The sequence below is a fragment of the Rhinolophus hipposideros genome (assembly GCF_964194185.1).
Source record: "Rhinolophus hipposideros genome assembly, chromosome: 4".
NCBI lineage: Eukaryota > Metazoa > Chordata > Mammalia > Chiroptera > Rhinolophidae > Rhinolophus > Rhinolophus hipposideros.
The window spans coordinates 38,568,584-38,595,532 of NC_138050.1; the positions used below are offsets into that span (position 1 = coordinate 38,568,584).

General features: G+C 36.0%; 1 protein-coding gene across 2 annotated transcripts; it reads left to right on the plus strand.

Moving 5' to 3' along the window:
• Positions 1–3,431: 3,431 nt before the first annotated feature.
• ERI1 (exoribonuclease 1) lies at positions 3,432–26,733 on the plus strand. 2 transcript variants are annotated; one of them, XM_081046269.1, is made up of 7 exons: positions 3,432–3,706; positions 7,634–7,812; positions 10,889–11,099; positions 14,482–14,565; positions 16,456–16,565; positions 18,612–18,726; positions 25,627–26,733. In XM_081046269.1, the coding sequence occupies exons 1-7, from the start codon at positions 3,599–3,601 to the stop codon at positions 25,867–25,869; spliced, it is 1,050 nt and encodes a 349-aa protein (XP_080902395.1). In that variant the 5' UTR covers positions 3,432–3,598; the 3' UTR covers positions 25,870–26,733. The 2 variants fall into 2 exon arrangements, with proteins under 2 accessions (XP_080902395.1, XP_080902396.1); XM_081046270.1 differs by having other exon boundaries at positions 3,673–3,912.
• Positions 26,734–26,949: the final 216 nt, after the last annotated feature.

The window sequence follows — 26,949 nt, forward strand, 5'->3', positions numbered from 1 at the left end:
TTTGTTTGGTTTGTCTTTTTAAGTAGGAAAATTTTGAGTTCAGCCTAGTTAAATACAGAAGGGAAAGGTCCATCTGCAAGGAAATGATTGAAAATACAAAAGAGACAGTGGATAATGCAAAATTCAACTGGGGTTAATGATAGAAGAAACAGTTATAAACCCTCTCTTTTAGGGAAGCTTTCCTCTTTAACTGTCCAACTAGGGCACATACTTTTAGGCAGAAGGCACTAGCATCATTGGGATTTCTCCATTGGTGGTATATGGAAAGCAACAGTGGAGTCAACATACAAAAACATTTGGGTCCTGTGTATGCTGATATCACAAAATCAAAGGGAAATACAGATGGTATGACTTAGGATGGTTCGATTTGTAATTTTTTGACTTTACGATGTCAAAGCAATACACATTCAGTAGAAATTGTACTTCGAATTTTGAATTTAATCTTTTCCAGGTCTAGCAATATGCGATAAGACACTCTCTTGTGGTGCTGGGAAGTGGCACTGAGCCACAGCACCCACTCAGACAGACGATCACTGAGGTGAACAACCAATACTCTACAGTACGGTATTAAATGCATTTTGACTTACGGTATTTTTAACTTAAACAATGGCTTTATCAGGACCTAACCCCATCTAAGTCAAGGAGCTTCTGGAGGGGGACACTGGTGTTTCTTGGACGTTCCAGGCACATTCACAGCTCAGGGCCTTTATTTGTTGCTTGCTCTGCCTGAAATTCTCTTCCACCATATATCCTCACAGTTTACTCCCTCAGGTCCTTCAGGTCTTTGCTCAAATAGCACATGATCAGAGTGACCTCCTATAACCACTCTTTAAAATTGCAACCTCTTTCCCCACATGAGCACATCCCCACTCCCCTTATCTGCTTAATTTTTCTCCATATTGTAAACACTTTACTTATTTTTATTTATTGTCTGTATCCAGTTCTTGAATGTAAACTCCACTAGGGTAAAGAGTTTTTGTCATTCTGTTCAAAGCTCATCCCTGGGACATAGAAGTTACTTATTAAATATTTGTTGAATGAATGAATGCTTATTGTATCTTAGCCTTCCCATAGATACAGGGAACAGGACTAAGGTATAAGCCCTTATCATTTGCGGTGTACATAAACTACCAGTCCTTGATAGTAAATCTTTTTTACGGAACATTTGGGACACGTTATCAAATAAAAAATTTCAAGTGAAATAGTTTGTAACTAGTGCTTGTTGATGTAATGTAGATCCTGATAGCATTCACTGGGTCATTTTGTTTCTTTTTTGAGAGAAAAGATATCTTTTAGGGGAAAGAGAGATGAGATCAGCAATTCTCATAAATTTCTCTGCAATTGTGTATCAGTAACTCTAAGTCATTACACAAAGAGAAGATGAATAAATCCTGGCAAAAATAGATTATTAGTTCAGAAGTTGTGCCTTCAAATGCTATACAATTTTTGAGCCTATAAACCTTAGTTTATAAACACAAAAGTAAGTCTGTAGTTATAAGGGAAAAAATAGTCCATTTAGGAAGAAACAGGTGATATCAGAAGTAAAACAACTGTGGTAGATTTCCAATTTTGTCTCTTTCTCTATTAGGAATTATTTGTCCTCATTACCATGTGACTTGAAGTGATCCTGTATTTGTTAATTATTTTTATAATACTGCTGAAAAACCATCCCAGTGGCTTAAAATAAACACTTATTTTTTCTTCCTCACAGGTCTGCAAGTCTGCTGGGATGGCTCTACTTCATGATATAGCTTTCTGTGCTTGTTTGAAAAACTCTGTCTCACCCTGTTGAGTATAGAACCCCAATTTGATAGTTTTATTTACTTTTGTGCACTTTAAAGTTGTCATTTCCTTTTCTTTCGGCTTGCATAGTTTCTAATGAGAAGTCTATGAAAATCTTATTATTCTCTGTATATAATGTATCTTTTATCTCTAGCTGCTTTTAAGATTTTCTCTTTATCACTGATTTTCACCAGTGTGGTTATGATATGGCTTAGTATAGTTTCCTTTATATTTATCCTTTATATTTATGGGCTTCTTTGACCTTCTTGGATTTGTGATTTATAGGTTTCATTAAATTTGGAACACTTTTGTCCATTATTTCTTCAAATGTTGTTTTCTTTACCCCCATCCCTTTCTGGGGCTACAATTAGCCCTTTTTATATTGTCCTATATGTCTTTTTTTTTTTTTTTCCAGTCTATTTTCTCTGTGTGTGACATTTTGGGTTCTTTCTATTGCTGTCTTCAAATTCATTATTTTTTTTTTCTGCAGTGCTTGATGTGCTAATGATCCCATCTAGAGATTTAAAAACTTTCAGATGTTATATTTTTCGTCTCCAAAAATTCTATTTGCATTTTTTTAAAAAAAAATTTTTTTTTCTTCAGTTTCTCTCCTGTCATCTTTTCCTTTAAAAGCATACTGAGCATACTGAGTGTATTCATAACAGGTGTTTCAAGTCCTTATCGGTTAATGCCATCATTTTTTGTCCTTTCCGGAAATGTTTCTATCCACTACATTTTTCTATTCCTTGGCATGTCTGTTAATTTTTGACTGGATTTGTTGAATTTAATGTTGTTGAGTCCTGGATTTTGTCATAGTCTTTTAGAGAGATTTATACATATTCCACAGTCTCTCCGTTTTGGCTGAAGGGGAGCTCAGATTATTTTTAGTCTTGTGGGAGCTCCGAGAATGGTTTGGCCCACTGCTCCCCAATAACTGGACTTTCCTGGTCTTGTGGCTTCACGTGACATAGTCACTGGTTTTTACTCAGCTGAAGATGCCAGGGGAACCCTCTGCAGATTTCAGAAGCTCTTTCTTCATGAATTCCACCTCATAAATTCCAACCACCTTGGCCTCCTCAAGGCCCCGAAAGGCCAAGCCCCGTCTTCTTAATTCAGTGAGACCCGTCCTCTCAGGGAGACCCAGGGTCTTTGAGTTCCCTTTTCCCTGCACCACAAACTGGAAATTGCCTCCAGGCAGAAAGCAGGGTGACCTAGGGGGTTCATCTTGTTTCTTTTCTGTCAGGGACAACAGTCCAGGACTGACTTTTGTCCAATGTCTGAAAACAGTTGTTTCATACATTGTTCCGTTTTTCAGTTAAGTCCAGACTCCTTTCTTCTTCTCCAAAAGAGGACGTCTTAACTCTTGTATAAATGTTATTTGCTATGATTAAAATTCCCCTCTATGGTACTTGTTGTTTTTCTTCTCAGGAAAAGTTGGTGGAATCATTTACTCGTGGTATCCTCTAGTCGCTAACGTTCAGATTCTTGAGTGACTTCCCTGGGAAGCAGCGCCGCGTCCGCGCAGGGTCAGCGAAGCCCACGCCCCCGCCCCGCGCACTCCTCCCTCCCCTTCCTCCTCCCGCCCCAGTCGGCGACGCGCTCGCTCTCGGCGCGCGCCGGCCCACTGCGCCTGCGCGACGTGTAGACGCCACACGCTGCCGGAAGTAGGAGGTGTCCGCTCGATTTGTGTGGCCGCCGCCGCGGGAACGGGAGCCGGTCATTTTTCGACGGAGAAAGGCGAGCCTTTGGGGCTTGGCCGAGTGAGAGTGAGTGAGTGTCGGGCGCCAGCCCGGTCTCTTCTTCCTTGACACCCGGCATGGAGGCTGAGCAGAGCGAACAGGCAGGCGGCGAGGCCGTGGCTCCCGCGCTGCAGGAGTCGCCGCGGTTGGAGTCGCGGGAGGAGCGGCAGCCCCCGCATCCCGAGGTGAGGCGCCTGTCCGCGCGCGCCGTTCTTGTGGGGCGTTCGCGGAAAGCGCGGCCGGCGTGTCCTCGGATCCCAGCCCCTGCCGCTCTCCCTGTCCCAAGCTCTGGGAGCCTTGAGGCGGAGTGGTTGTCCTCGAGCCCCCTCTGGTCGGAAGTAACTTCTGGATGACAGGCCGTAGGCAGGAGAAGTGTGTGAACTGTGGTGGGGTGAGTAACGGTGGGCCTTCTGGCCTGCACGCTCTGCGCGCCCGGATCGGGGACTCGTGGGCTGCCGCGGTTATTCCCCATCGCATCGTGAGCGCCACGCCTGTCACCTAAGATCCTTAAGCCCGTCGTCTTCCTGCCGGAACAAAAGGTGGTGGTGCCCGTTGTGACCTCGTCCCCGATTGCTGCCCGTTTCCCGCTCTTTCCTGTAGACAGACGGCGGATTTTCTTCACGATTGTTAACGTGTCCCCGGCAGATCCGAGTGACAGTGGCACAACGAGCTTGTGTACTCGTTTAATGAATAAGAGTTATTTGGACCAACGCTGAAGGTGGTAGAGAAGCTAAGGCTGAAATCGGTCACTTTCCATCCACAACAAGCAAATTTGGAGCCCCTCTTAGAGTGGGTGCTTGCGAGAGGCTTCCTGGTTACGGCCCCTCGCATCTACGGCCGGTGCTCCGCGGAGCAGCTGGACTGGTGTTTCACTGACACGGATCTGACTGGTGTGCCCCCCTCCTTCGTCTTCAGGTTGCTGTCCCGCGGGACCTGGCTCCTCCTTCGTAGCGCACCGCCTCCCACACAGCTCTTCCCTTCCGCTCCCAGCGCCTCTGGCTTCCTTGCTTGCTTTTATGGTGTTAAATCTGTCTTTTTTGTACGCTCCTTTTGCCCCGCGAGAGCTTGCTCGGGGTTTTTGCATAGGTGTCACATTCTCCGTGAGATACTGCTTTCCAAAGGGCCTCCCGAGCCCCGTCTAAGGAAGCACTCTTCCACCTCGTCTCCCTCTTCACAATCTGAGATACTGTCAATAAGATCATGTTAAGTCAGTTTAAAAATAGTTTTTAAAGTTTATTTTGAATAAGAGAAGTGTGACTGAATATACTTCATTACATTTGAGTCTGAAAACTTTGAAATACGGCGACACAAGGCCTGGGACTGTGTTCCAAATTGGTTTTAGTGACTCACGTTTGTTAAAAATCTTTTGTTGGATGCTCATAAACGATGGTAGTTTTTTTTTCCAACCTCAATTAAGCAGGATTTTTGTTGGAATTTAGCTAAGTACATTTCCATTATCTCTAATGTCAGTTGTGTTTGTAAACTAATAGATGTCTCATTTCTATATTTTTAACAATTACTTCAAATATCATCAGAACTCTTCCTTTGGAATAATTTTAATCAAGTTAAATTCTGCTTCTGAGTTTTCTTTTTTTTTTTTTAGTGAGCAGATGGAGAGGGTTTTTTTTTTAAATTAGATAATGAACCATTTTTTGGCAATAAAATACTGGAAACATTTTGAAAACATCTATTTTCAAATGTTATTGCTACAGAAAAAAAATTTCTTTCGATACGCACTTACTATCTAACTTATTTGTTAAAACACTTTATTTCACCTTGAAATAACAAATTATGTTCATTAAAAAAGACCCAAAACTTCTAAGGATCAAGCTGTCAATCCCTTTCTTATCATGGAAAAGGACAATAATTTTGGAATACCTATCTTTTTGTAAAAGAAAATACGTAACTTTTTTTTAAGTTCAAAAGCACTTAAATAAGTACTTTGCCACAAGATCGTTGGTAAGCTTCCGTTTGGTATAAAAGATATTTGTAGTCACTCTCCCTAATGTAAAGATTCTCTTACTTGGGATAATATAAACCATAAAACCACTTACTTGGACACATGAAAATTGCAAACTGTCACAGTACTGTGAAGGTGAATATTCTTCTCCATACTGTGGAGTGTGCCCTCCTTCCTCATGTGGCCAGTACTGTGTGTGACATGTGACGGACTGGTGGACGCAGACAGTGGGGAGGATGCCATTGTCAATCTATGTATTATTTAGTAAACTGATTTTGTGTTATTGTAGATTAATAATCCATGTAGGTAGGGTTTTTAATATTTTCTTTCTGCTCCTTAGTGGAATGACTTGAACATCCTTCTTTGGAAACTTAGCGTAGACCTGAAATTTGGGAAGAGACATTGATCACTGAGTATTGGATCTTGACTGTGCCCTAAACTTCACTGAAGGAAAAGGGCTCAAGTGGAACCTAAGAGAGGACACAGATCTTTCTTTATACAAATCATGCCTATAGTGTATCTAGAAGAGGCCTAAGTGTTACTTGTTGGTAATGTTTGTAGCTACAGTTTTAGATACAAATTAAGCAAGTGAATCAGAGAGAGGATTTAGCCAAAAAGAAAATTGACTTAAATTAACTGAAACGTCTGTTTTGGTAGTTGAACTATTACTCACTGTTGACCTAAATTTTAACCTGATTGAACATGAAGTTTAAAATGCAATGTACATTTAAAGACAAAGGATAAATTATCCTGATTAAGTTCTAATGATAAAATAACCAGGTATCGTAAATGTAATATAGTATTGAAAGCTAATTATTTTCTCAGTTTTAGTCAAAGATCAGTGTAATAAAGCTTTTTAAACATTTGTCAACAAGGAACTTCAGTGCAGTTATTTTTCAATTTATGGACAATTCACACATTAGAATTGCTGACCTCTTCCTCAGAGGAAATGGGAGTGAGTCATTCTTGAGTGCTCCAGTACAGTGCCTACCTAGCATTATATTTCCAGTAAGTGCATGTTGCCTTAAATTGAGAACTTAGAGTGAGAAATAGTCCCTGAACCATTATGATCCATTATAAGACAAAGATTATGGCCTGTTTATGGTTATCCCTCTTTAAATCTGTAAAGTTCAACTGGGGACAATGTGGTAAATTATAACTAAGTTAGCAAGATTTAATATGGATTAATAGTAAGTAGCAAAGTATTTTTGAAACTTCTGGAACATACCTGATATTTGTTACATTGCATGTAGAAAGTAATTGACTTACAAATGAATCTTTGAAATTTAACATATTTTGGGACTACCTGTAGAGTGATTAAAATTGAGTCATTTTTTTAACACGGATTTTGATTTAAGAAAAGAGAAAAGGTTTATAATATAGTAACTAGTTATCCTGAATAACTGTTGTATGTGTAACTTTTGGCGATTTTGTGTTTTGAAACTGAATACATTTCCTCCTTTGCCTTAGGTACTAGGAAGTTTTGAAGTAGATTTCTAGTTCGTTTTCATTTTACATTGGGCAATTTCTGTTAACTTTGTGGAATGCAATCAGGTGAAAAATTCTTGGGAAGTCACTGATTTGTACGTGCATAATGTTGTAAAGATTAATTTTAAAAATTAATTCATTTGTAAATTAAAAAATGTCTGTTCTATAGTCTGTGGTGGTAATAAGTAAAGTTGCCATTTATTAATAGCTACAGTGAGTATGGTATTGGGAGCCTGATATACATAATCTCATTAAACCCTTATAATAATCTTGCCTAAATACTATTTACCATTACTATTATCACAAACTAAATGCTATTGAGACAATTATTACGCTTATTTTGTAGGTAAGGAAACAGACATCAGAGACTAATAAGTAACTACCTAAGGTAATGCTGCTAGTAAATGGTCAGCTGGGGCTCTGTTCTGAAGTGGTTCTGATTCCCAACATCAGTGTTCTTTTAACTTAGCTTCATTGCCTATAAGGAACTTCATGACTCAGAAGAGAGCAGGGTCAATGGTATTGGAAACAAGTATCTCTTCTTTCTATCCTGCCGTCCTTCCAGTAGCTGAAGTGGGCAGTTTTCATTGAACTTCCCTCAGGAGTTTGAATCTTTAAGATGTTGGTACTAATCATAAACTCTGTGGTTTTTGTTTTTTTGTAGAAAAAGCAACGATGTAGATTTGATGGCCAAGAAACAAAAGGATCTAAGTTCATTACCTCCAATTCCAGTGATTTCAGTGACCCAGTTTATAAAGAGATTGCTATTACGAATGGTTGCATTAATAGAATGAGTAAGGAAGAACTCAGAGCTAAACTTTCAGAATTCAAGCTTGAAACCAGGTAAATAAAAATAATTTTTTAAAATTATAAAAGTAGTACATGCTCATCCTAGAAAATCTTGAAAACACTGGAAAAATTAAAAACGCTCTGTAATTATGCTACTATAAAGAAATAATCATTATTAACAATTCAAATAACAACTGTAATTTCATTCTTGTACATTAATCTTTGTGTGTTCTTTGAATGAGAAATTATTTCTGTTAGCTTTTAGGTGATAGACCAGGATCGCTGAGTTAAAGCCTATGACTATTTTGACAATTTACCAGCAATGTATAGGAGTATTTATTACACCAAATATGTTTAAACATTTTTTTAGTTGCTCATTTCATTGTTGGATATTATTTTATTAATGAGATTCAATATTTTCATTTTTTATTTTCTTTTGTCCATTTGCATTATTTTTATGAAGAGGATTTCTTTGTAACCAGGTGATTTAAAAAAGTCGTTCACCTATCAGGAAGTATTTTTTTCCCTGTTTTTGTTTTTAAAAATGCAGAATAGTATGCTTTATGTTTAACTGTATATTGAATGAGAAATGAATGCAGCTTCGCCAATTGTGTGTGTGTGTGTGTGTCTGTCTGTCTGTCTTCAGTGAGATATATACACACTTAGGTTTTTGATATTTTTGTAAAGCAAATCACTTTATTTTGACTTGGACCATGGGCAGGAATGACTTTAGGAATCCAGAAAAACATGAAGATTTTTGATAGACAATAGAACTTCTAGGCATCAAGAAAAAATTGATTATATACAATAGATGAAAATTGTTATTGTTTCTGGGTACCCCTGAAGCCTCCTCCTTGCTTTAAAATAGAGCTTCACTACTTTTCAAAAGAGCACATATATATTTTTTTCTCCTAGATTGTCTACATATTAATTTGTGAAGAAAAATTTTACTTTATTTCCCCCAACTCTTTCCATTATGAAGATACAACCTGTAGCTTACAGAAGATTTTTTGAGCAACATATTTGTCCTTCCCAGGTGTGAAGACCAGTTGCTTACTCCTGACTTGCAGGGGAGCTAGTGATCTAGAGGCATGTTTATACTTTATTCAAGAAGCACTTACTGAATTCTAAGCAGTACTAGGCCTTAAAGTTATAAAGGTAAAACAAGTATATTCCCAGTATATTTGGAAAACTCATATGATTTTCTGCGAAAGTACACAAACAATCCCAATACAGAGTAACCAGTGCTATATTGGAGGTATGGCCAAATATAGCATGAGAATGCAGTAGAGAGTCTATCTTAGGAATTCAGGGATGACTTTGAATTGATGTACCAGGCAGAAAAGGGAGACAGGGTATTTCAGCCGTAAGAACTCAAAAATCCTAATTTCTGTGGGTATGTTTTCTGCTCCATGAGCTTTCTTTTTCGTCAGCTATCGTCTAACCAAAGTTATAGGCCACGAAAGCGTACTGCAGGTTCAGGTGATGACTGCCACCACGTGTTGTCTGCAGTCCGCCCCGTGCCGTGGGGGGTGGGAGCAGCTGAGGATGGTCAGTCATAGCCCAGTTGTGAAGGAACCCTGCGCTAAAGTCTGCGTTTTACTTTGTAAGCAGAAGGAAGCCACTGAAGGCATTTGCAGCAGGGAATTGACATTAGTGCTTCGTTCTCAAGTAAGGCACAGAGTGACAAGGAGGGCTGTGGGAGTGGAGGCATTTGCCAGAGTCCAGGACGCTACTAAGAGCCATACCAGCGAGAATTAAGGAGAAACAGATTCTGAATGTCTTACCAAGTTCGCACAGTCAAACATGGTGAGGATTTGGATGTGGATGGGCAAGGGAGATGTTAAAGAGGCAAGCCTCTCTGGAGCAACTGGTTATATGTTTGTGTTGCCATTTGGTTTACTGGCAACCCATTAGTAAAATACGGCTTCTCCAAAAAAAGAGAGAGAGGAAAGAAATTAAGACAAAGTAGTCCAAAGCTGTCACATGACAGAGGTCACTCAGTACCTTAATGTGAAAGGAGATAAAGGGTTTCCTTGCTAGGTTTGGCAATTTGGAAAATCTCAAGCAAATAAATATGTTAAGACATTTTGTCTTAAAACAACGAACTGATGAATTATTAGTAGTGGCGTGGATAGGATTCATTTTCAGTGGTAGTTTAGAAAGGAAAACAAAAGGTTAAAACAGATTTTTTAATAGTCACTAATAGGTGACAACCAAAGTGCCTTGCTTGTCACTGCACATTAATTACAACTTAGATCTTATTTTTACTGTCATATGTATTTGCAAGCCATTATAGACTCAGCTAAATAAATTCTGAAGGAAGTCTGAGCATTGGTTATTGCTTTTAATATTTTTGAAGAAATACATAGTATTTGAAGAATGTAACCACCATTACCAGCCATTGTTTCTATTTAGAACCACCAATTCCCAATCCCCCATTTGTGGAACATGTATTTTTAAAATACCTGTAATACTGAAATCTCCCAAATCATATCTACTCATGGTAACTAGAAGTCTACAATTAAAAACTTACTGAATATTGCACTGTTTTACTGGACACAGAAGGTGTCTTCTAAATGAGTTTTCCTAGTTAAATAGCTAACAGACATTCAACTTTATGTATCAGTCTCATAATGTTTTCATATTCATATGGACTTTTTTAGTTGTTTGACCTGTGGAAGCCAAAAGAAAGAAAAAAAGCACAATATGTTCAATTTACCTGAATTTTCATACTCTGAATTTTTATTTGGCAAGTAGGATAATTCAGTGTTAACTTCAGTTTTTGTATCATGTATGTCAGCTTGGTACTCAAGGCAGTATCGTCGTGTAGGTGGTATATGCCGACAAGGCTCATGGTGTGAAGTACCAGTATAGACGGGAGAAAATGTTTGTAATAACTACAAAAACGAAAAGCTACTTGTGAAGGAAAATATTGATGCTGTATTAACATTATACTTTAATTAATTCTTTGCTAAATTAGCTTTGAGTCTTGCTTTGTTTACATTTATTTTAGCTAACACTTGCTAAATTATGCTTTGCTTGTCAATGTTCAACCCAATGCAAGCAGGTAAGAATTCACACCTTGACTGAAATTCACCTGAGTTAATTTTATTCTTACTTTCCTTAGAGGAGTAAAGGATGTACTAAAGAAGAGGCTGAAAAACTATTATAAGAAGCAGAAGCTGATGTTGAAAGAAAGCAATTGTGCTGACAGTTATTATGACTACATTTGTATTATTGACTTTGAAGCCACTTGTGAAGAGGGTAACCCACCTGAATTCATACATGAAATAATTGAATTTCCTGTTGTTTTACTGAATACTCATACCTTAGAAATAGTAAGTGAATTGTTATATTTTAATTTTATTTTTAGCAGCAACTATTCTGGGGTTGGCTAGTAAGGCAGAGGATCTTATTTGTTTCAGCTAGAATTAGAGTTCTAAAGTGAGCTTTTTGCTCTTGCTGTATGCTTTGTATCAGCTTGATTAATAGAAAAGCTATAATAAAATAATTTCAGCGTCTGCTTCTCTCCTTTTTCGGTAGCCAAAATTATAGTGTTCTTTTCTATTTGCTAAGATTCTGGTTGGGCATCAGAATCTCCTGGGGTGTTAAAAAGAAAAATACAGATGCCTGGCCCTCATCCCAGAGATTCTGATTTAGTTGTTCTGTGCTGGGGCCCCTGGCATTAGCATTTTAAAAAAGCTTCTCATTTTATATGCAGTCAGGGTTGAGAATAACTGCTATAGCTGAATGTATGCTCTGATCTCTGAAAATGATAATTTATAGAAATCACCTTTCAACTTAGAACTGGCCATCTTTCTGGTGAAAAGTTATGGGGGAAACAACTCTCATAATTTTTGCTTCTAGTCCATATAACATGTATGCTTTAGATGCTTGTTTTCATTGCATTGCTAGTTGGAAGTCAACAGGAATTCTCCAAACTATTACTGTGCCTTGTAAAATCTGAGCAAGGACATATAACATCTCATCTATCCATAGTTACTTCTGTAGTATCGCTAGTTGTCACCAACACACTGGGAATAAATATAAAAAGGCTTTATGCATTAAAATGCATAGCTTTTTTCTTAGTGTTTGTTGTTCAGAGCCTCTCTTAGTTATATTCTTAATCAGCCTGTTTACATAATTTCCTTGTCCAAAGCAAATTAAAGGTCAATAAATCAAAAGTAAAAACGATAGCTCCGAAGGCATATAATCTTGCGTAGCTCAGTAGATTCCACTTCCTCTCTCTTACTCAAGGAGATTGCTCTAGTAATTCTCCCTCATTTAGATATTAGTGATTTATTGCTTCTACTATATTGTTCCCATCACATTCAAGCATCTTATTTTCACACCATAAAACGCCTTCGCTTGATCCCACTTCCTCTCCAGTTACCATGTTTCTTTGTTTCTCTATGGCAAATTTCTTTGAAAAAGTTATTTATTTATACATCTGTTTCCTCCCTTTCTCTTTTAGGTTTAAGATTATACAGAGGGTGTAGGTTTAGGATATATACAGAGGGTGCCAAAAAATGTATACATTCTTCCCAGTTTCCTATTATCAATGCCCCAGATTCAATCCCAGGTCTCGTCTCCGTATAGATTCTCCCTTAATGATCACATCTGTCATCCAGTTCCGTAGCTTTTAGAAACTAAGTGCTGATGACTTTCAAATACAGATCTCCAACCTGGATGTCTGTCGCCAGACTGCTTACTTAACATCTATCTCTACTTGGGCATCTAAACAGACATCTCAACATGTCCCAAATTGAATTTACCCTGAATTATCTATTTTATCTGCATCCTTCCCTAGCTTGAGTGAGGGCAGCTCTGTCTTCCTAATGCTCAGTTCATCCTTGACGCTTGTTCTACACATACAGACTGACAGCAACTCTCATTTACTCTGCCTTCAAAATATGTCCAGAATCCAGCCACATAACTGCACTGCTGTGACTCACCTGAGCCCCTGGTCATTGCTTGTCTGGATTTGCTGTATTCACCAGCTAACCGTTTTCTGTATTTCTATCCTTGTCGCCTATAGCCAGTTCTCAACATAGAGGCCAGAATGATCCTTATAAAATACAAGCTGATCATATCACTCCTCTGCTCAAAACCCTTCAATGGCTCCCAATTTAACTCAGAGTAAAAGTTGCATTTCTCATGTGATCTGGCCTCTTGCTACTTCAGATTGTGCCATATTGACCTGCTTGCTGTTTCTCAAAAATGTCAGACCTCGCCACTTCCCAGGGCTTTATCTCTCAGTTCTTTTCCCCCAGAGGTCTTGCTGCTAATTCCCTCCCTCCCTCCTTCCTCTCCCTTTCTCCCATTCTCCCTCCCTTCCAGACCTTCCTTAGCTCTCACCTTTTGAATGAAGCCTAACTGGTTACCTGTTTAACAGTGTAGCTTAAATACCGCTGCACCCAGTGTTTCTGATCGCTCTTACCTACTCTATTTTCTGATAACCTTCATTACCTTTTAACTTACTGTGTAATTTATTTAAGTAATTATTAAATATTTGATCAATGAATGCATAGTTCTCTATAGCATTATTCTGTTAATTAAAAATTTTTAAAGTATTAAAAAATTTAATGAATAACATTTTATCATCTGCTTGTAATGGCAACTTCCTTTTTTTAGAAGGTGTAGCATAGTTTTGAACAAAATACTTAAAAGAATATAGACTTCATTTATCTCTGAAATTCAATTAAGTAGAATTTTTTTTCTCTTTTATAATATGTCTAGTCAGTAAAGAGCATCTAACTTTTAAAGTTCCAGTGTTCTCTGCTGTTCTTCACTTTTGCTCTTTTACAATATATTAATAACTGTAATTCATCTGCTTAATACTAGTCTGTAAAAAGAATTATTTGTAAGAAATATGAACAGTTATTTTGAATTCTTAATTTTTAAGTCTTCTACCACAAAGAGTATTCTTTGTCTTTTTCTCCATATCTACCTAGTATTAACAGTTGCTGCCTATAAATCTTTAGGCTTTGAAATTGTTGCTAATTTTTCACAAGTGACTGAGTGTGATCTGGTTTAGGAAGACAGTATTGGGCTAGAGAATAAAAGCACTTAGAGATCTGAGTCTGGTGACAGCAATACTGGACTTTCTGAGTTCCCAGAGTTGTCAGCATAAAATAAGAAGGCAAACCTGAAAGCTTGACGAGGTTAAAAATTACTTTAATAAATACAGTGTTGTCTCCCTTTAAACTACAAGGTACCATATAGTCAAATTTTGACTGTTCAGAATTCAGTTTAATGGAATCTTAGTCTAATAAAAAGGACTATTCATGAGTAAATGAGAGAGCAGTAAACTGGAGCTAATTCATTATAACTGAAGACTGGTATTCAAAAGAAGTTATTTGAAAAGTATTTGTTATCTGGAAGTAGCGGTTGCATTAATAGGCTTTATAGTTTCAAAATATTACAAACAAAATTATCAACACTTTGCTCCTCAGGAATATGTTTAAACTTTGGTTTGAAGGCTTGCTTTCAGATACTTGCTTTATCTTAAATTTTGAACTATGAAATACAATTTTTTAATTAAAAAAAAATCAGTGCTTTGGGAGTAGGGAATTACCTTTAAATTGTTTAAAATCTGGAAAGGTCTATGCAGTGAGCACCAATGAGATTATAACTTTGTGTGGCTGAATTTGTCATGTATCATGTGTCATATATCTTAAGTCTAGAAAATATTTTTAACTTGTTGTCCTTCCCTTGTAGGAAGATACATTTCAGCAGTATGTGAGACCAGAGATTAACACACAACTTTCTGATTTCTGCATCAGTCTAACTGGAATTACTCAGGTTATAATTCTTTTTTGGGAGTTTGAAAGAAGTTTTGAAATTAGGGATTTATTTCATAGTTTTAAAAAATTATTGCTATAAACAATTTAAATTAATGTGATACTTTCCTTGCTTGGTAAAGATCTTTCATATTGTGGTAGTTAAGAAATAGAAAAGCAAACTTTACATCTGATAAAATTTTTCTCAGCTTTTCTTTTCAAGGAGTTGTAATGATGAATCTAAAAGTTCATTTGTTTGTGGAACATTAGTAAAGTTAAGTGTTAACCATGCTGAACTTGGAACTAAAGTTTTAAAATGTATCTGTTTACAACTTGATTTAATATATAGTATAGCTTAATTTTTTTAAGTCTCTGATTTTTGGGTGTATTCTAATGTGGCAGACCCTTTCTTCATTTACTTAGTTCCTTCATTCATTCACTCAACAAATATTTGAGTGCCTACTGTAGTATTTGCCAAGGTCCTAAGGGATACAGAGATGGTCAGGTCAGTCTCCTCCGCTCAGTTACCAATCTTATTCAGGAGGACACAGAATATACCGTGGTCTCAGTGTGGTTAGGAAGGCTGACAAGTAAGTCAGTGTTTCATCAGGGCATTACAGGCATCTGTAAAAAGGGCTTCCTATGACAGAAGGAATGGAGGGCTGTCCTGGGAAAACCTTCCTCAAGTTAGTGAAATTGGGCTGAGTCACAATAGGTAAATAGGTGGAAAAGAATGATCATGAATGGGTGTGAATGGCAGAACTATAAGTAGTTCAGGATGATTCAAGTAAGTAGTGCAGGTGGGCTGGTAAGAAAATGATTATAAATAAAGCTAAAGTGGTAGGCCAAGGCAAGCCAGATCATGAAGAGTTTTGTGTGTCTTTATAGCTTGAAAGCCCTGGGGAGTGTTTGGAGGATTTTAAGTATGAATGAAAGTGATGTGATGGAACAGATTTACATTTTAGGGGGAGGTGAGTCTGGCTGTGGTATGTAGTATGTAGTAGACAGATGTGAGCTTTGAGATAGGGAGACCACTTTAAAGGGCTTTGGCTCTTTTTGCAATGATGTGGTTCTCCTTTTTTTAGGCCTCAACCTTGCTGCTCACAGATTCTCTAGAGTGGAGAAAAGGGAAATCTCTTCTCACTGAGCCATAGCCCTTTAAAATGGTCTTCCTATCTCAAAGCTCACATCTTTCTACCACATACTACATAAGTGAAATAAGTCAGACGGAGAAAGACAAATATCATATGATCTCACTTATATGTGGAATCTAAAGAACTGAATAAATGAGCAAAGTAAACAAATAATCTCAGGGATATAGAGGTAAAACTGATGGTTGCTAGTTGGGAGGGGGGTGGGATGAGGGAGAAGGTGAGGAGATTAGAAAGCCCATGTTAGTGGTCACAGTATTGCCACGGGGATACAAAGGACAGTTTGGGGAATATAATCAATAATGTAAAGATTTTGTAGGGGATCAGATGGGCACTTGTCTTTTTAGGGAGACCACTTCACGGACGGTGTAGGTGACCGACCACTGCTGTGTACACCTGAAGCTGGAGCTGAATAATAATGTCAACTATACTTTAACATACATATATATAGTTGTTTTGTATACCTGCAACTAACAAGAAAAAATTAAGAATAGAATTGCAAAAACACAACAAAAAGAGAATCACTGGGATTGATCTTAAATCTTAATTTTGGGAGGATTATGTACTTCACTTGAGAGCAGTCCCTAATACTTGGCTATAAATAATTCTTAATTGTTTTTAAAATGAAATGTTAGATAGAGCTCAGCCAAGGAAATCATGAAGAGTTTAAAAAATCATAGCTAAGACTTTCTCTTACTGTTACTTACCCTATAATGTTTATGTCTGGCAGATTTTTATATATTTTACTTTTATATCTTCAGGATCAGGTAGACGGAGCTGATACCTTCCCTCAGGTACTGAAGAAAGTAATTGACTGGATGAAAGTGAAGGAATTAGGAACAAAGTATAAATATTGCATATTAACAGATGGGTAAGTATTTAGGAAAATTATCTTTTTTATATACTTTTTAAGATTAAAGATGTCCTTATTCATTTAACTTTTAGAATAACCACAAAAATATTACTTACTAAATAAAGGAGACAGTATATTTCCTTTCATATTCTTGTTCCTAGTTAAATTTGAATCCTAGGGATCAAAGAGAGGAACGAAAGCAATGATAACTGTCTAATCCAGGATAAGAAGACTAGAGACAGATAAATATTAATATATAAAACTAAAATGTCTTTATTAAAACTGTTTTTATCAGGACACTTCTTTGCTCAGAAAAGTCCAAACTTCAGTCTGGCTTTCGAGTTTCTTTCATCTAATCTCACCCTACCTGTGTAGCCTAATTCACCTTGCCATTCTTTATTACTCTAGTTAGGCTGGCCCATGAATCACATGGTTTATCCTTTCTCTCTATACTTATTCATGGTTTCCTCTCTACTGGAAGACTCTCTTCCTTGACAACTTCTTTATCATTCAAAGCCCACCTAATGCTTTATTACAGACACTACAATTCACATTGCTCTGTTTGTGTGTGTGTGTGTGTGTGTGTGTGTGTGTGGTTGGTTTTTTTTTTTTTTTTGGCTTAAAATCTTGTAGCCTCTGAGATATGTACCATTCCTGTTGGCATCTGACTAAATATTCTGATATCTAAACTTCAGGTGTGTAAGATTTATGTTTGCAAGGAGATTAAAATTCTTTTAGAGCAAGGACTTTTGCTACTTTGTAGTCTTCCATTATGCTTGCTGTAGTGCTGAGTTCAAAAAGTATGCTTATTGTGAAATGGAAAAATAAGAAGAAAGATGAGAAAGATCAAAAGAAGGGTTACAGGCATTGTGCCAAGGCAGCTCCTCTCCCATAGTGCTGTTAAGGTTGAAGAAAGTCCTGATCAATTTCTGTTTCAAACTATGGACAGACTGTACACTAAAGCTACGATGTCACCTACATAAAGGGTTTAGAGACCCTCACATACAAGAGGAAAAAGAGCATTGAACTTAATCACATCATAATTGTGTTTAAAAGTAGAAGTTTGGGAAAATATTGATAGGCCTCTTTAGAAATCTCTTATTGATTGCAGCACGAATAAGCAGTGTTCCTGCTAAAGTATGCAGGAGTTTCTGTTCTAACAGAGTATGTGCGATTCTGCAAGATCTTCCCATTTTGGGACAGACCATTCAAAACCTGTGCAATTTTGTAAGCAGAGCACTAACAAAAACAAAATCGATAATGTCCAGAAATAATTTGGATAGCCCAGGCAAGCAGCTCAGGGTAGGTGAAATTGCCTCAGAGGATATTACAAATACACAGAAGCAAATAGGATCCTGGTGACAGGCCACTGTTTCTAATTTTCTTAAAATACTCCTGTTGTCAGTACAGCAGCTGAGTTGAGAGCTTTTTTCTTTTCCTGCTGAAGGTTATAAATCTGATTGCTATTATTCTGACTCCCTCTGCCCAGGAAAACCCATGTATGAACCGATACAATTTCCACATTATACAGTCAATATTTTCCTTAACTACTTGGTTGATTAGTGTTGTAGAAACATACTTTGGCAGAACAAATTATATTATGACTACTTGATACCAACTCCTTTTGTCCCTTTCAAGTATTTTGTTCATTTGTTTTTGTTTTTTGTTTTATTTCCATTACACCCTCAAATAGCTTCCTATATGATAAGCCTGATGTTGAAAGTTAGCAGAGTTATTTTAGAATTATGAAAAAATTCTCTACAAGATAGAGGTCTGCCCAGATAATCAGAATCATAAAAATGATCAAGATGAGCCTAATAAGAATTAGTTTGTGAAAAGATTTGATATACCACCCTTTCTGTTTGTTTTTTGAAGTTTATTTTTGAATTACTATTTTGGAGGAAGAGAGGTTATTGTCTAAGCTTGATGTTATGTGTGAATATAAGAAAGAAAGGTGATATGTGTAAATAAATAACAAATAAGAATGACTTAAATACTCATTTGTGAGACTATTACAGCATTTATTTTATCCATTGTTTTTTTTTTCTGTTTTTGATTTATAAGTTCCTGGGATATGAGTAAGTTCCTGAACATTCAGTGCCGGCTAAACAGGCTCAAATATCCTCCTTTTGCTAAAAAGTGGATCAATATTCGAAAGTCATATGGAAACTTTTACAAGGTAAAATTTCTATATTTTATTGATTTTACTCTTATGCTGTTGATGATAAATTATTATATTTCGTATGTACATTAAGTTGTTCTTTACAAGGTGCTTTTCACAGAAAAAGGCCATATGATTAGTTGTTACTTTTCCGATTCCAAATTGGTTATGTTCATATGAGTTTAGAAAGATAAGCTATTTTTCTCGTTCATCCTGTTGCTTAAGTACGTTGATACAATTTTCAATAACAGGTTTGGAACTATAGGGGTATTCAGTATGTGGGTTGTTTGTGGAACAACTGCTCCCACTGAATTTTAATTTTATCAACGTAAATTCCTGTGTGTAGTGTACATTTTTAAAATACATTGCAAAGTTTGTAACAGTTGGCAGTCTTCCATCATGGCCCTCACCAGTATTGGCTTCTGTTCTCCCGAGGCAAACATTTTCAACTTCTTAAAGCTGTTCTAATAATGACCTTAACATTTCTAAATTATATATTTCTTGAATTTCAGTTTGAGATATCTATTAAATTCCTGCAACAGAAGATGAAAATTTAGCTCTGTTATAAAGCCACCATTCCTGCATGTCTTTCCCCTCCCTGCATTTTTCTAATATAGTTTTATTACCTTTATAATCAAGTCATTATCCATTGTTTACATTCCTATGACAATGGAGAAGGTTCACAACTTTTCCCCAAATACAACAATAGACTTCTTTAGATTTCTTATCCTGTTCTTTCCATTCAAACTGTAAATCACTTCTCAGTATCTATACTCAAAACATTCAGGTAGTCTGTCAGGTGTTTTTTTTTCCCTTTCCCCCTTTGGGATCTACCTTCCTAGAGCCTTTAATCCTGGTCTAATCTGAACTCTTTGTTCTTCAGGCTTCTTCTAAAATCATCTAGGCGATTTCCTTTGCTGCTCTATATCATGTGTTAGATCTTGTGTCATCTTCTCTCTTTACAACTTCATTTTGGTGAAGTGCATCCTGAAGTATTGTGTTTCCCTGAAAATAAGACCTAGCCGGACAATCAGCTCTAATGCGTCTTTTGGAGCAAAAATTAATGTAAGACCCGGTCTTACAAGACCGGGTATAATATAATATAATACAATATAATACAATACCCGGTCTTGTTTTACTCTAAGACCGGCTCTTATATAATTATATAATATTATAATGTTTATGTAACATTATAATTAATGTATTGTAATCATATGATATTAATATAAGATCTATATAATATAAGACCTGGTCTTGTATTAATTTTTGCTCCAAAAGGTGCATTAGAGCTGATTGTCCGGCTAGTCTTTTTTTCAGGAAAACACGGTAGGTTCATGAGAAAAGGTGTTTTATCTTAAAAATGTTTTTGTGTGTGTGGTTTTAATGTTTCTTAACTATGCATACAGAAAAGTGGAGTTTGACAGATTGTTTTAAAGTGAAATCCCTTGTAACTTCCACTTACTCAACCCCTTCCTTCCTCCCAGAACTAAAATCCATACTTTTCATGGGAATCATTTTCTTGTTTTTCCTTATAGCTTTAATGTTTATATGTTTATCCTTAACACTATGTAGTTAGGTTTTGCCTATTTTTAAACATGATATAATTAGTGTCATACTGGCTGTTTTATTTTGAGCTTTTTTTCAACATTATATTTGAGATTTATCCATGTTGTATATGTAGCTGTTAATTTATTACCTTTATACATTAATAAAAGTTAATTTATTTTATTGCTGTGTAGCATTCCATTGTGTGAATATGCCAGTTTGCTTAGCTAGTCTATTCTGGCTGGCCATTGGGGCGGTTTTTGGTGTGAGGCTTGTATGAACAGAAGTGCTATGAGCCTTGTGCGTGTCTTCCAGTGTTGTGTGCACCCATTTCTCCAGGGTGTAAACCTATGAGTGGAATTGCTGGCTTATAGGATATGTGCATCATTGGCATTATTAGGTAATTCAAAAGAGTTTTCCAAAGGGGTTGTATCAGTTTGCACGCTCACAAAAAGAATGTGTGAACTGACAATTGCTCCCTGTCTTTGTCAGTATCTGGTATTACTAGATATTTAAAATATTTGTAATTCTGATAGATGTTTGATGTCATCTCACTGAGGTTCTGATTTGCATTTGCCTGATTACTCATGAGGTTGAGCTTCTTTTTCTGATTATTAGCCATTTGGATTTCTTCTTTTGCAAAGTCTGTTTAAATCTTCTACCCATTTTAAAAAAAAATGGATAGTCTTTCCTTTTTTAGTTGGTTTGTAGATCATTAGTTTGGATATCAGTCCTTTGATTATATTTGGTAAATATTTCTTTCTTGTGGATTTATCATCTTACTCATTTTGTGATTCCTTAAACATGTTATGAAAAATGTGTTCTTAAAAAACAAATTATGAAAAATTATAAGCATACCAGAGTAGATATAATGAACCCTCATTGCCCATTTCATCAGTTAAACTCATGTCCAACCTTGTTTCATCTATATTCTTTTGAAGCAGATCTCAAACATTATTTCATTTGATGTAAACATTTCATTATATAATTCCAAAAGATAAGAACTCCTTTGGAAAAATATAACCACCATACCATTATCACACCTAAAAAATTAAAGTTTTGAAAATTCCTAATGTCATCTAATCATCATAAATTTCATAAATGTTTTGTTTTCTTTTACCTTTTATGTGTTTTAAAGAAACTGAGCCATTTGTTCTGTAGTTTCCCATGTAGTCTAGATTTTGCTAATTGTATCCTGTGATATGGTTTCAAATGTACCTCTGTCCTCTGTATTTCTTGTAAATTTGAAGGGGCTTGATCATATTTAGTTTCTTTTTTTTTTTGCAACAACTACCAAGTTGTAATGAATTCTTATATTAGGGTGTCTTTTTCAAACCTTTAACTTAGAGGAATAACTTATTTATTCTAAGGGTAATAAAACCATAATTTTCAAGGTCTGCATAAAAATATCAACAGCTCACAGTACATTAGAGTGATCAGAAAGTTGTAGATACGTTAACGCAATTACCAGTGCTCTTTTGAGGAGAGAATATTTTTCTGTGTATCTGTTTATGTCGACCAATTCCTTAGACTGCTCTTTTCTTCTGGTTTTCCCCTCTCCATAATAGATACCAACTATAATGTCAATTAGTATAAATTGAGGAAACTTATGTTTTCTACTTACGTTTTCTTCTTTAGGACATTTCCTCTTTTTTTGTTTTGTTTTTTTGTTTGTCTTATCCAAGTACACTTAAAAGTCTTATCACAAGTTTCTGCTACATACATTGCTAACAATGTAATGTCTTTCGTATGTGGTATGTACGAAGTATTCTTTCCTCCTTTTTAAAACTAAAAATGACTTTTTAACCAACCTTTTTTGGGAGTGGAGGGTGGCAATGGATAATTAAACTTGAAATTATTCTTTCTTTCCTTTTAATAAATGTGAAAAACTTATAAGGCAAACAATACAATTCTGTTAAATAACGGTCTTTAACTTAAAATGGAGTTTGATTTTTTTTTATAAGTAGGCTGAAACTATGAATGAAAGTACAGCCTAAAACAATTTTAAACAAGATTTTAGAAAATAAAAAAGCTTTCTTTCTGTGTGACTAATAAGACTTAAAAGTAGGTTTAGCATGTACAAAATTATACAAATGTATTAGTTTATTTCTTTTATGCTTCTACATATGTATTAGAACGTCATTTTTGAAGTAAAAGTAGAGAATGAAGTATACATCTTTAAGTGAAACCTGTGTTTTTGTTCTTTTTGTTTTTTCCTGTATAAACACTCAATTTTGGGATGAATTTGAGATAAGCTCACAAGGATATCATTTTCCACTGAAATTAGACAACTTGTGCCTTTGCCCTTCATATTATTAAACAAGGAAAGACTTGTTGATATACATAAAAAGTTGAAAATGACAGTGAAATATTCATTACTTTCCTATGAATGACAGAACCTTCTTCTTTTGCAGAAATCCATAACTTCTCTAGAGGCAGATCAGTAAATCTCATCTCTAGTGTGCAGTTGGACTGTACTTTACAAAGCTCTTTTCTCAAAGTCAAATTCTCAGGCTGAGCAGACAATTCAGAGAAAGGGTCCTACCCCTAGTCATATCCTGGTGTTGAACGGGAGGCAAAATACTGTCTAGTTTTCTACAGTTTTTCCAGATGGCTTTCAGTTCAGTGCATGAACATTTAAGATTTCATTCTGCAATATGAGTTTTACAAAGACTCAGTTTCCTTTGAAAATCCAAGACTCTTGTCACTTCAAGTCAAATGTTTTCTCTGGGGTCTTATAATAAGCACTTGTTCATTTGGCTTATGAGATGAAAATGTCTGCTAAGTATACTGTTGTTGGCAGTTCTTCTTCAAGCCACTCAGTAAAATCTGGCCTACTATTTTTCTACCATTCACTTTTCAGGTCAGACACCTCTCTGAGAACTTTTTCTTGCTAGGCCCTAGGAAGCATGAGGTTTATGTGTTCTTTATCCAGGTTTTCATACAGTTTTCAGATTTTAAATATTGAGTGAGAGAACTGGCCTCTTTTTAAGAGTTAACCATTTTTCCAGCACTATCCAGGACTTTTCACTTTATCTCTGAGATTGCTTTTATTGTGGTAAAATACATGTAACAAAATTGACCCATTTAACCATTTTTAAGTGTACTGTTCAGTGTCATCAGGTACATTCACATTATCGTGCCGCTATCACCACCGTCCATCTCCAGAACTTCATCTTCCAAAACTGAAACTCTGTCACCTTGAAACAAAAACTCCCTCTTCCCCCTTTCTCCAGCCCCAGGCAACCACCCTTCTACTTCCTGTCTCTATAAATTGTACTACTCTTAAGTACCTCATATAAGTGGAATCATACAGTATTTGTCCCTTTGTGACTGGCTTATTTCACTTTGTATGGTACATACGTACATGTCAGAATTTCCTTCCTTTGTGAGGCTAAATAATATTCTATAGTTTGAGCATTTCTTTACTTTTTAAGGTTGAATAATATTCCATTGTGTGCATATACCACATTTTGTTTATTCATCCATCTGTTGATGGACACTTGGGTTGCTTCTGTCTTTTGGCTGTTGTGGATAATGCTTCAGTGAACATGGGTTTTCTGTTTTGAATAGAAGTGGTGAATGTGGGCATCCTTATTTTATTCCTGATCTTAGAGGAAACATTTTCAGTCTTCCATCATTGAATATGCTGTGGGTTTTTCACATGCAGCCTTTATTATTTTAAGTTCGTTTTCTCTGTTCCTGATTGTTGGCTGTTTTTTCATGAAAGTGTGTTTAGTTTTGTCCAGTGCGTTCTTTGCATCAATTGAGATGATCATTTTTTTTTCTCTTCATTATATTAATTGGTATGTTACATTGATTGTTTTTCATATGTTGAACAATCTTTGCTTTCCAGGAACAAATCCCACTTGGTCATGGTGGATAAATCATTTAACATACAGCAGAATTCAGTTTACTAGTATTGTTGAGGATTTTTGCATCAGTACTCATACAGAATATTGGTCTGTAGTTTCCTTGTAGTGTCTTTGTCTGGCTTGAGTACCAGGATAATGTTGACCTCATTGAATGAGTTACGAAGTGTTCCCTCTTCTTCTATTTTGTCAAGAATTTGACAAGGATTGGTGTTAATTCTTCTTTAAATGCTTTTTTTAATACGTTTTTTTTATTGGGGAATATTGAGGAACAGTGTGTTTCTCCAGAGCCCATCAGCTCCAGGTCGTTGTCCTTCAATCTAGTTGTGGAGGGCACAGCTCAGCTCCAAGTCTAGTTGCCATTTTCAATCTTTAGTTATAAGGGGCGCAGCTCACCATCCCACGGCAACCTTGTTGTTGAGAGCTTGAGCTCTTACCAACTGAGCCACCCAGCCGCCCCCTTCTTTAAATGTTTTGTAGAATTCACCAATGAACTCAGTTGGTCCTGGGCTTTTCTTTGTTGGGATGGTTTTGATTACTGATTCAGTCTTCCTTATTGTAGGTCTGTTTAGATTTTATGTTTTCTTCATGATTCAGTCTTGGTAAGTTGTGTGTTTCTAGAAATATTTCACCTAAGTTATTCAATATGTTGGAAAAGTTTCTTTTCAGAAGCGCAATTTTTAGGTGATATTTAGTGGAAGGCCCAGAATGCATTGTGGTATTACAGCTTAGGGTAATTATTGATGTTTGTCATGGTGAGTTTATAGCATTTGCTTTGTGATTCTTTCATTAACCCAATGAGTAAACAGTACAACTGTTGTTCTCATGTACAGATGAAGAAGCTGAGGCTCTGAAATATGGAGGTGACATAGCTATGCAAGATACATGATGTAAAACTTAATAAATCTTCTTCCTGATAGGGGTATACTGAAGGTAGAACAGTGGTTCTCAGAAGTGGAGGGGCATATTGAAATTTGGAGAATGTGTGAGATTTTTATATTTATCAAAAGGGAGTGGGTATACGTTAAATAGGTGGGAAAATACCACATCACGTTGTCTTTCATTCTTGATCTTCATTATCTTTAGTCATCTAGAAAGGCTAAATATTTTTTTGGTGTATCTGTCAAAAGAGTCGTTCAGATAAATTAATACAGTACAGAAAAATACCATGCAAAAAAGCATTAGTTTGGGTTAAAATGGTAGCGCTTCAATTTAAATGTTCAAAACAACACATTTTCTTTCATAAATGATTTGTTAAATTACAAACCTGCAAACTTTTCAGATGCCTTGAAGATTCCATCTGTTGATACGTATTTTTGTCTAAAACTCTAAGATCACTTTTTTTAAAGCTCTGAATGTTTATTTATTTGCTTCAGTTGATCAGAAGTATTTGCCCTTTGCCTAACTTTATTTAGCTGTTACTATTAATTTTCGGTTTCTGTTTTGCTACTTCACAGTGACTTATAGAATACTAAAGAATTACTTACTGTTTATTTTTTAGGTTCCTAGAAGCCAAACCAAACTAACAATCATGCTTGAAAAACTAGGAATGGATTATGATGGGCGGCCTCACAGCGGTCTTGACGACTCTAAGAATATTGCCCGAATAGCAGTTCGAATGCTTCAGGATGGATGTGAACTCCGAATTAATGAGAAAATGCATGCAGGACAGCTAATGAGTGTGTCCTCCTCACTACCAATAGAGGGCACTCCACCTCCACAAATGCCACATTCTAGAAAATGACAGCATTTTTGCCCTTTTGCCCATGGATCATTCACTCTAACTGCTACAAAGGTAGCAGATGAATGCTTATTGAATTAGTCTTGCGTTGTAAAATTTAAGCACCTTAAACATTTAAAATCTTATTAACAGTTATAGATACATATATGTATGTGAACAGATTCTGTGGGGAGGGCATACTGAATTAGTTGTCACCAGCACTTTTGATATGAGCAGTATTTGTTACACAGTAACAGTTCCTGCTTAGAATTGAATTTTATAATTTAAGGTGTCCAAGGTATGTTCCATTTGGTTTTAAATGCAAAAATTTATTGGCTCTCACTTTGAATGTCATCTCTTATTGATGTTAAAATATGTGGTGTGTTTCTACATTAACATCATTAGATCAAATCCTTTCTTAAAATGAAGAAAAGATTGGAAGATAGGCCTTTGGGTTTTAAGAATATTATAGTCCTTTTGATTTTTGAAGTTTATATGTGAAGTGCAGCTGTATGTGGTGATGAATTTCATAAAGTACTTGGTACATACACATAATCTACCTATGTTTCTTTTCAATTCATAATTGGAAGGCTTGTGACAGATTATTGGGTCTTGTTAAAAATTCAGATGAGATTAATGGAAAGTCAGAAGAAAATACCTGTAAAGGAGTACAAGGGCTGTAGCTCAAACTTTATATTGCATAGGTAAATTAGTGAGGTTTTGGGACTTGACTTTTTAGTTTCCCTCCTCTTTGTGACATATCTGCCCTTAATCTTATATCTAAGAGACCATGCTTTGAAGTAGACTTAAAATTAAGGATAACCACTTAATTTTGCATTTGTATTCAACGTTATGAGTAAGGTAATAAAGTTAAATAATGCTTTCCACAATATCTTATGTTTTTATTATTAAAAACTGATTTTACATAGTGAGTGGCCACTATGTGGGTTGAGAAAAGAAAACTTTTTATCTAGAAGCTAAAAATACATATTTTCAGAATTGAATTTCCCACAGCTTTCATGGGGCAATTTCATTGACATTGCTTTTTTTTTCCAATAATAATTGTGATGCTACTTTATTTTAATGATTTATATATTATAATCA

Bases quoted from the DNA above. Each gene is read 5' to 3' on its own strand.
- ERI1 (XM_081046269.1), top strand. From the start codon at position 3,599: ATGGAGGCTGAGCAGAGCGAACAGGCAGGCGGCGAGGCCGTGGCTCCC. The intron at 14,566-16,455 runs GTTATAATTCTT...TTATATCTTCAG, and splicing joins GTCTAACTGGAATTACTCAG to GATCAGGTAGACGGAGCTGA. The intron at 18,727-25,626 runs GTAAAATTTCTA...TTTATTTTTTAG, and splicing joins CATATGGAAACTTTTACAAG to GTTCCTAGAAGCCAAACCAA.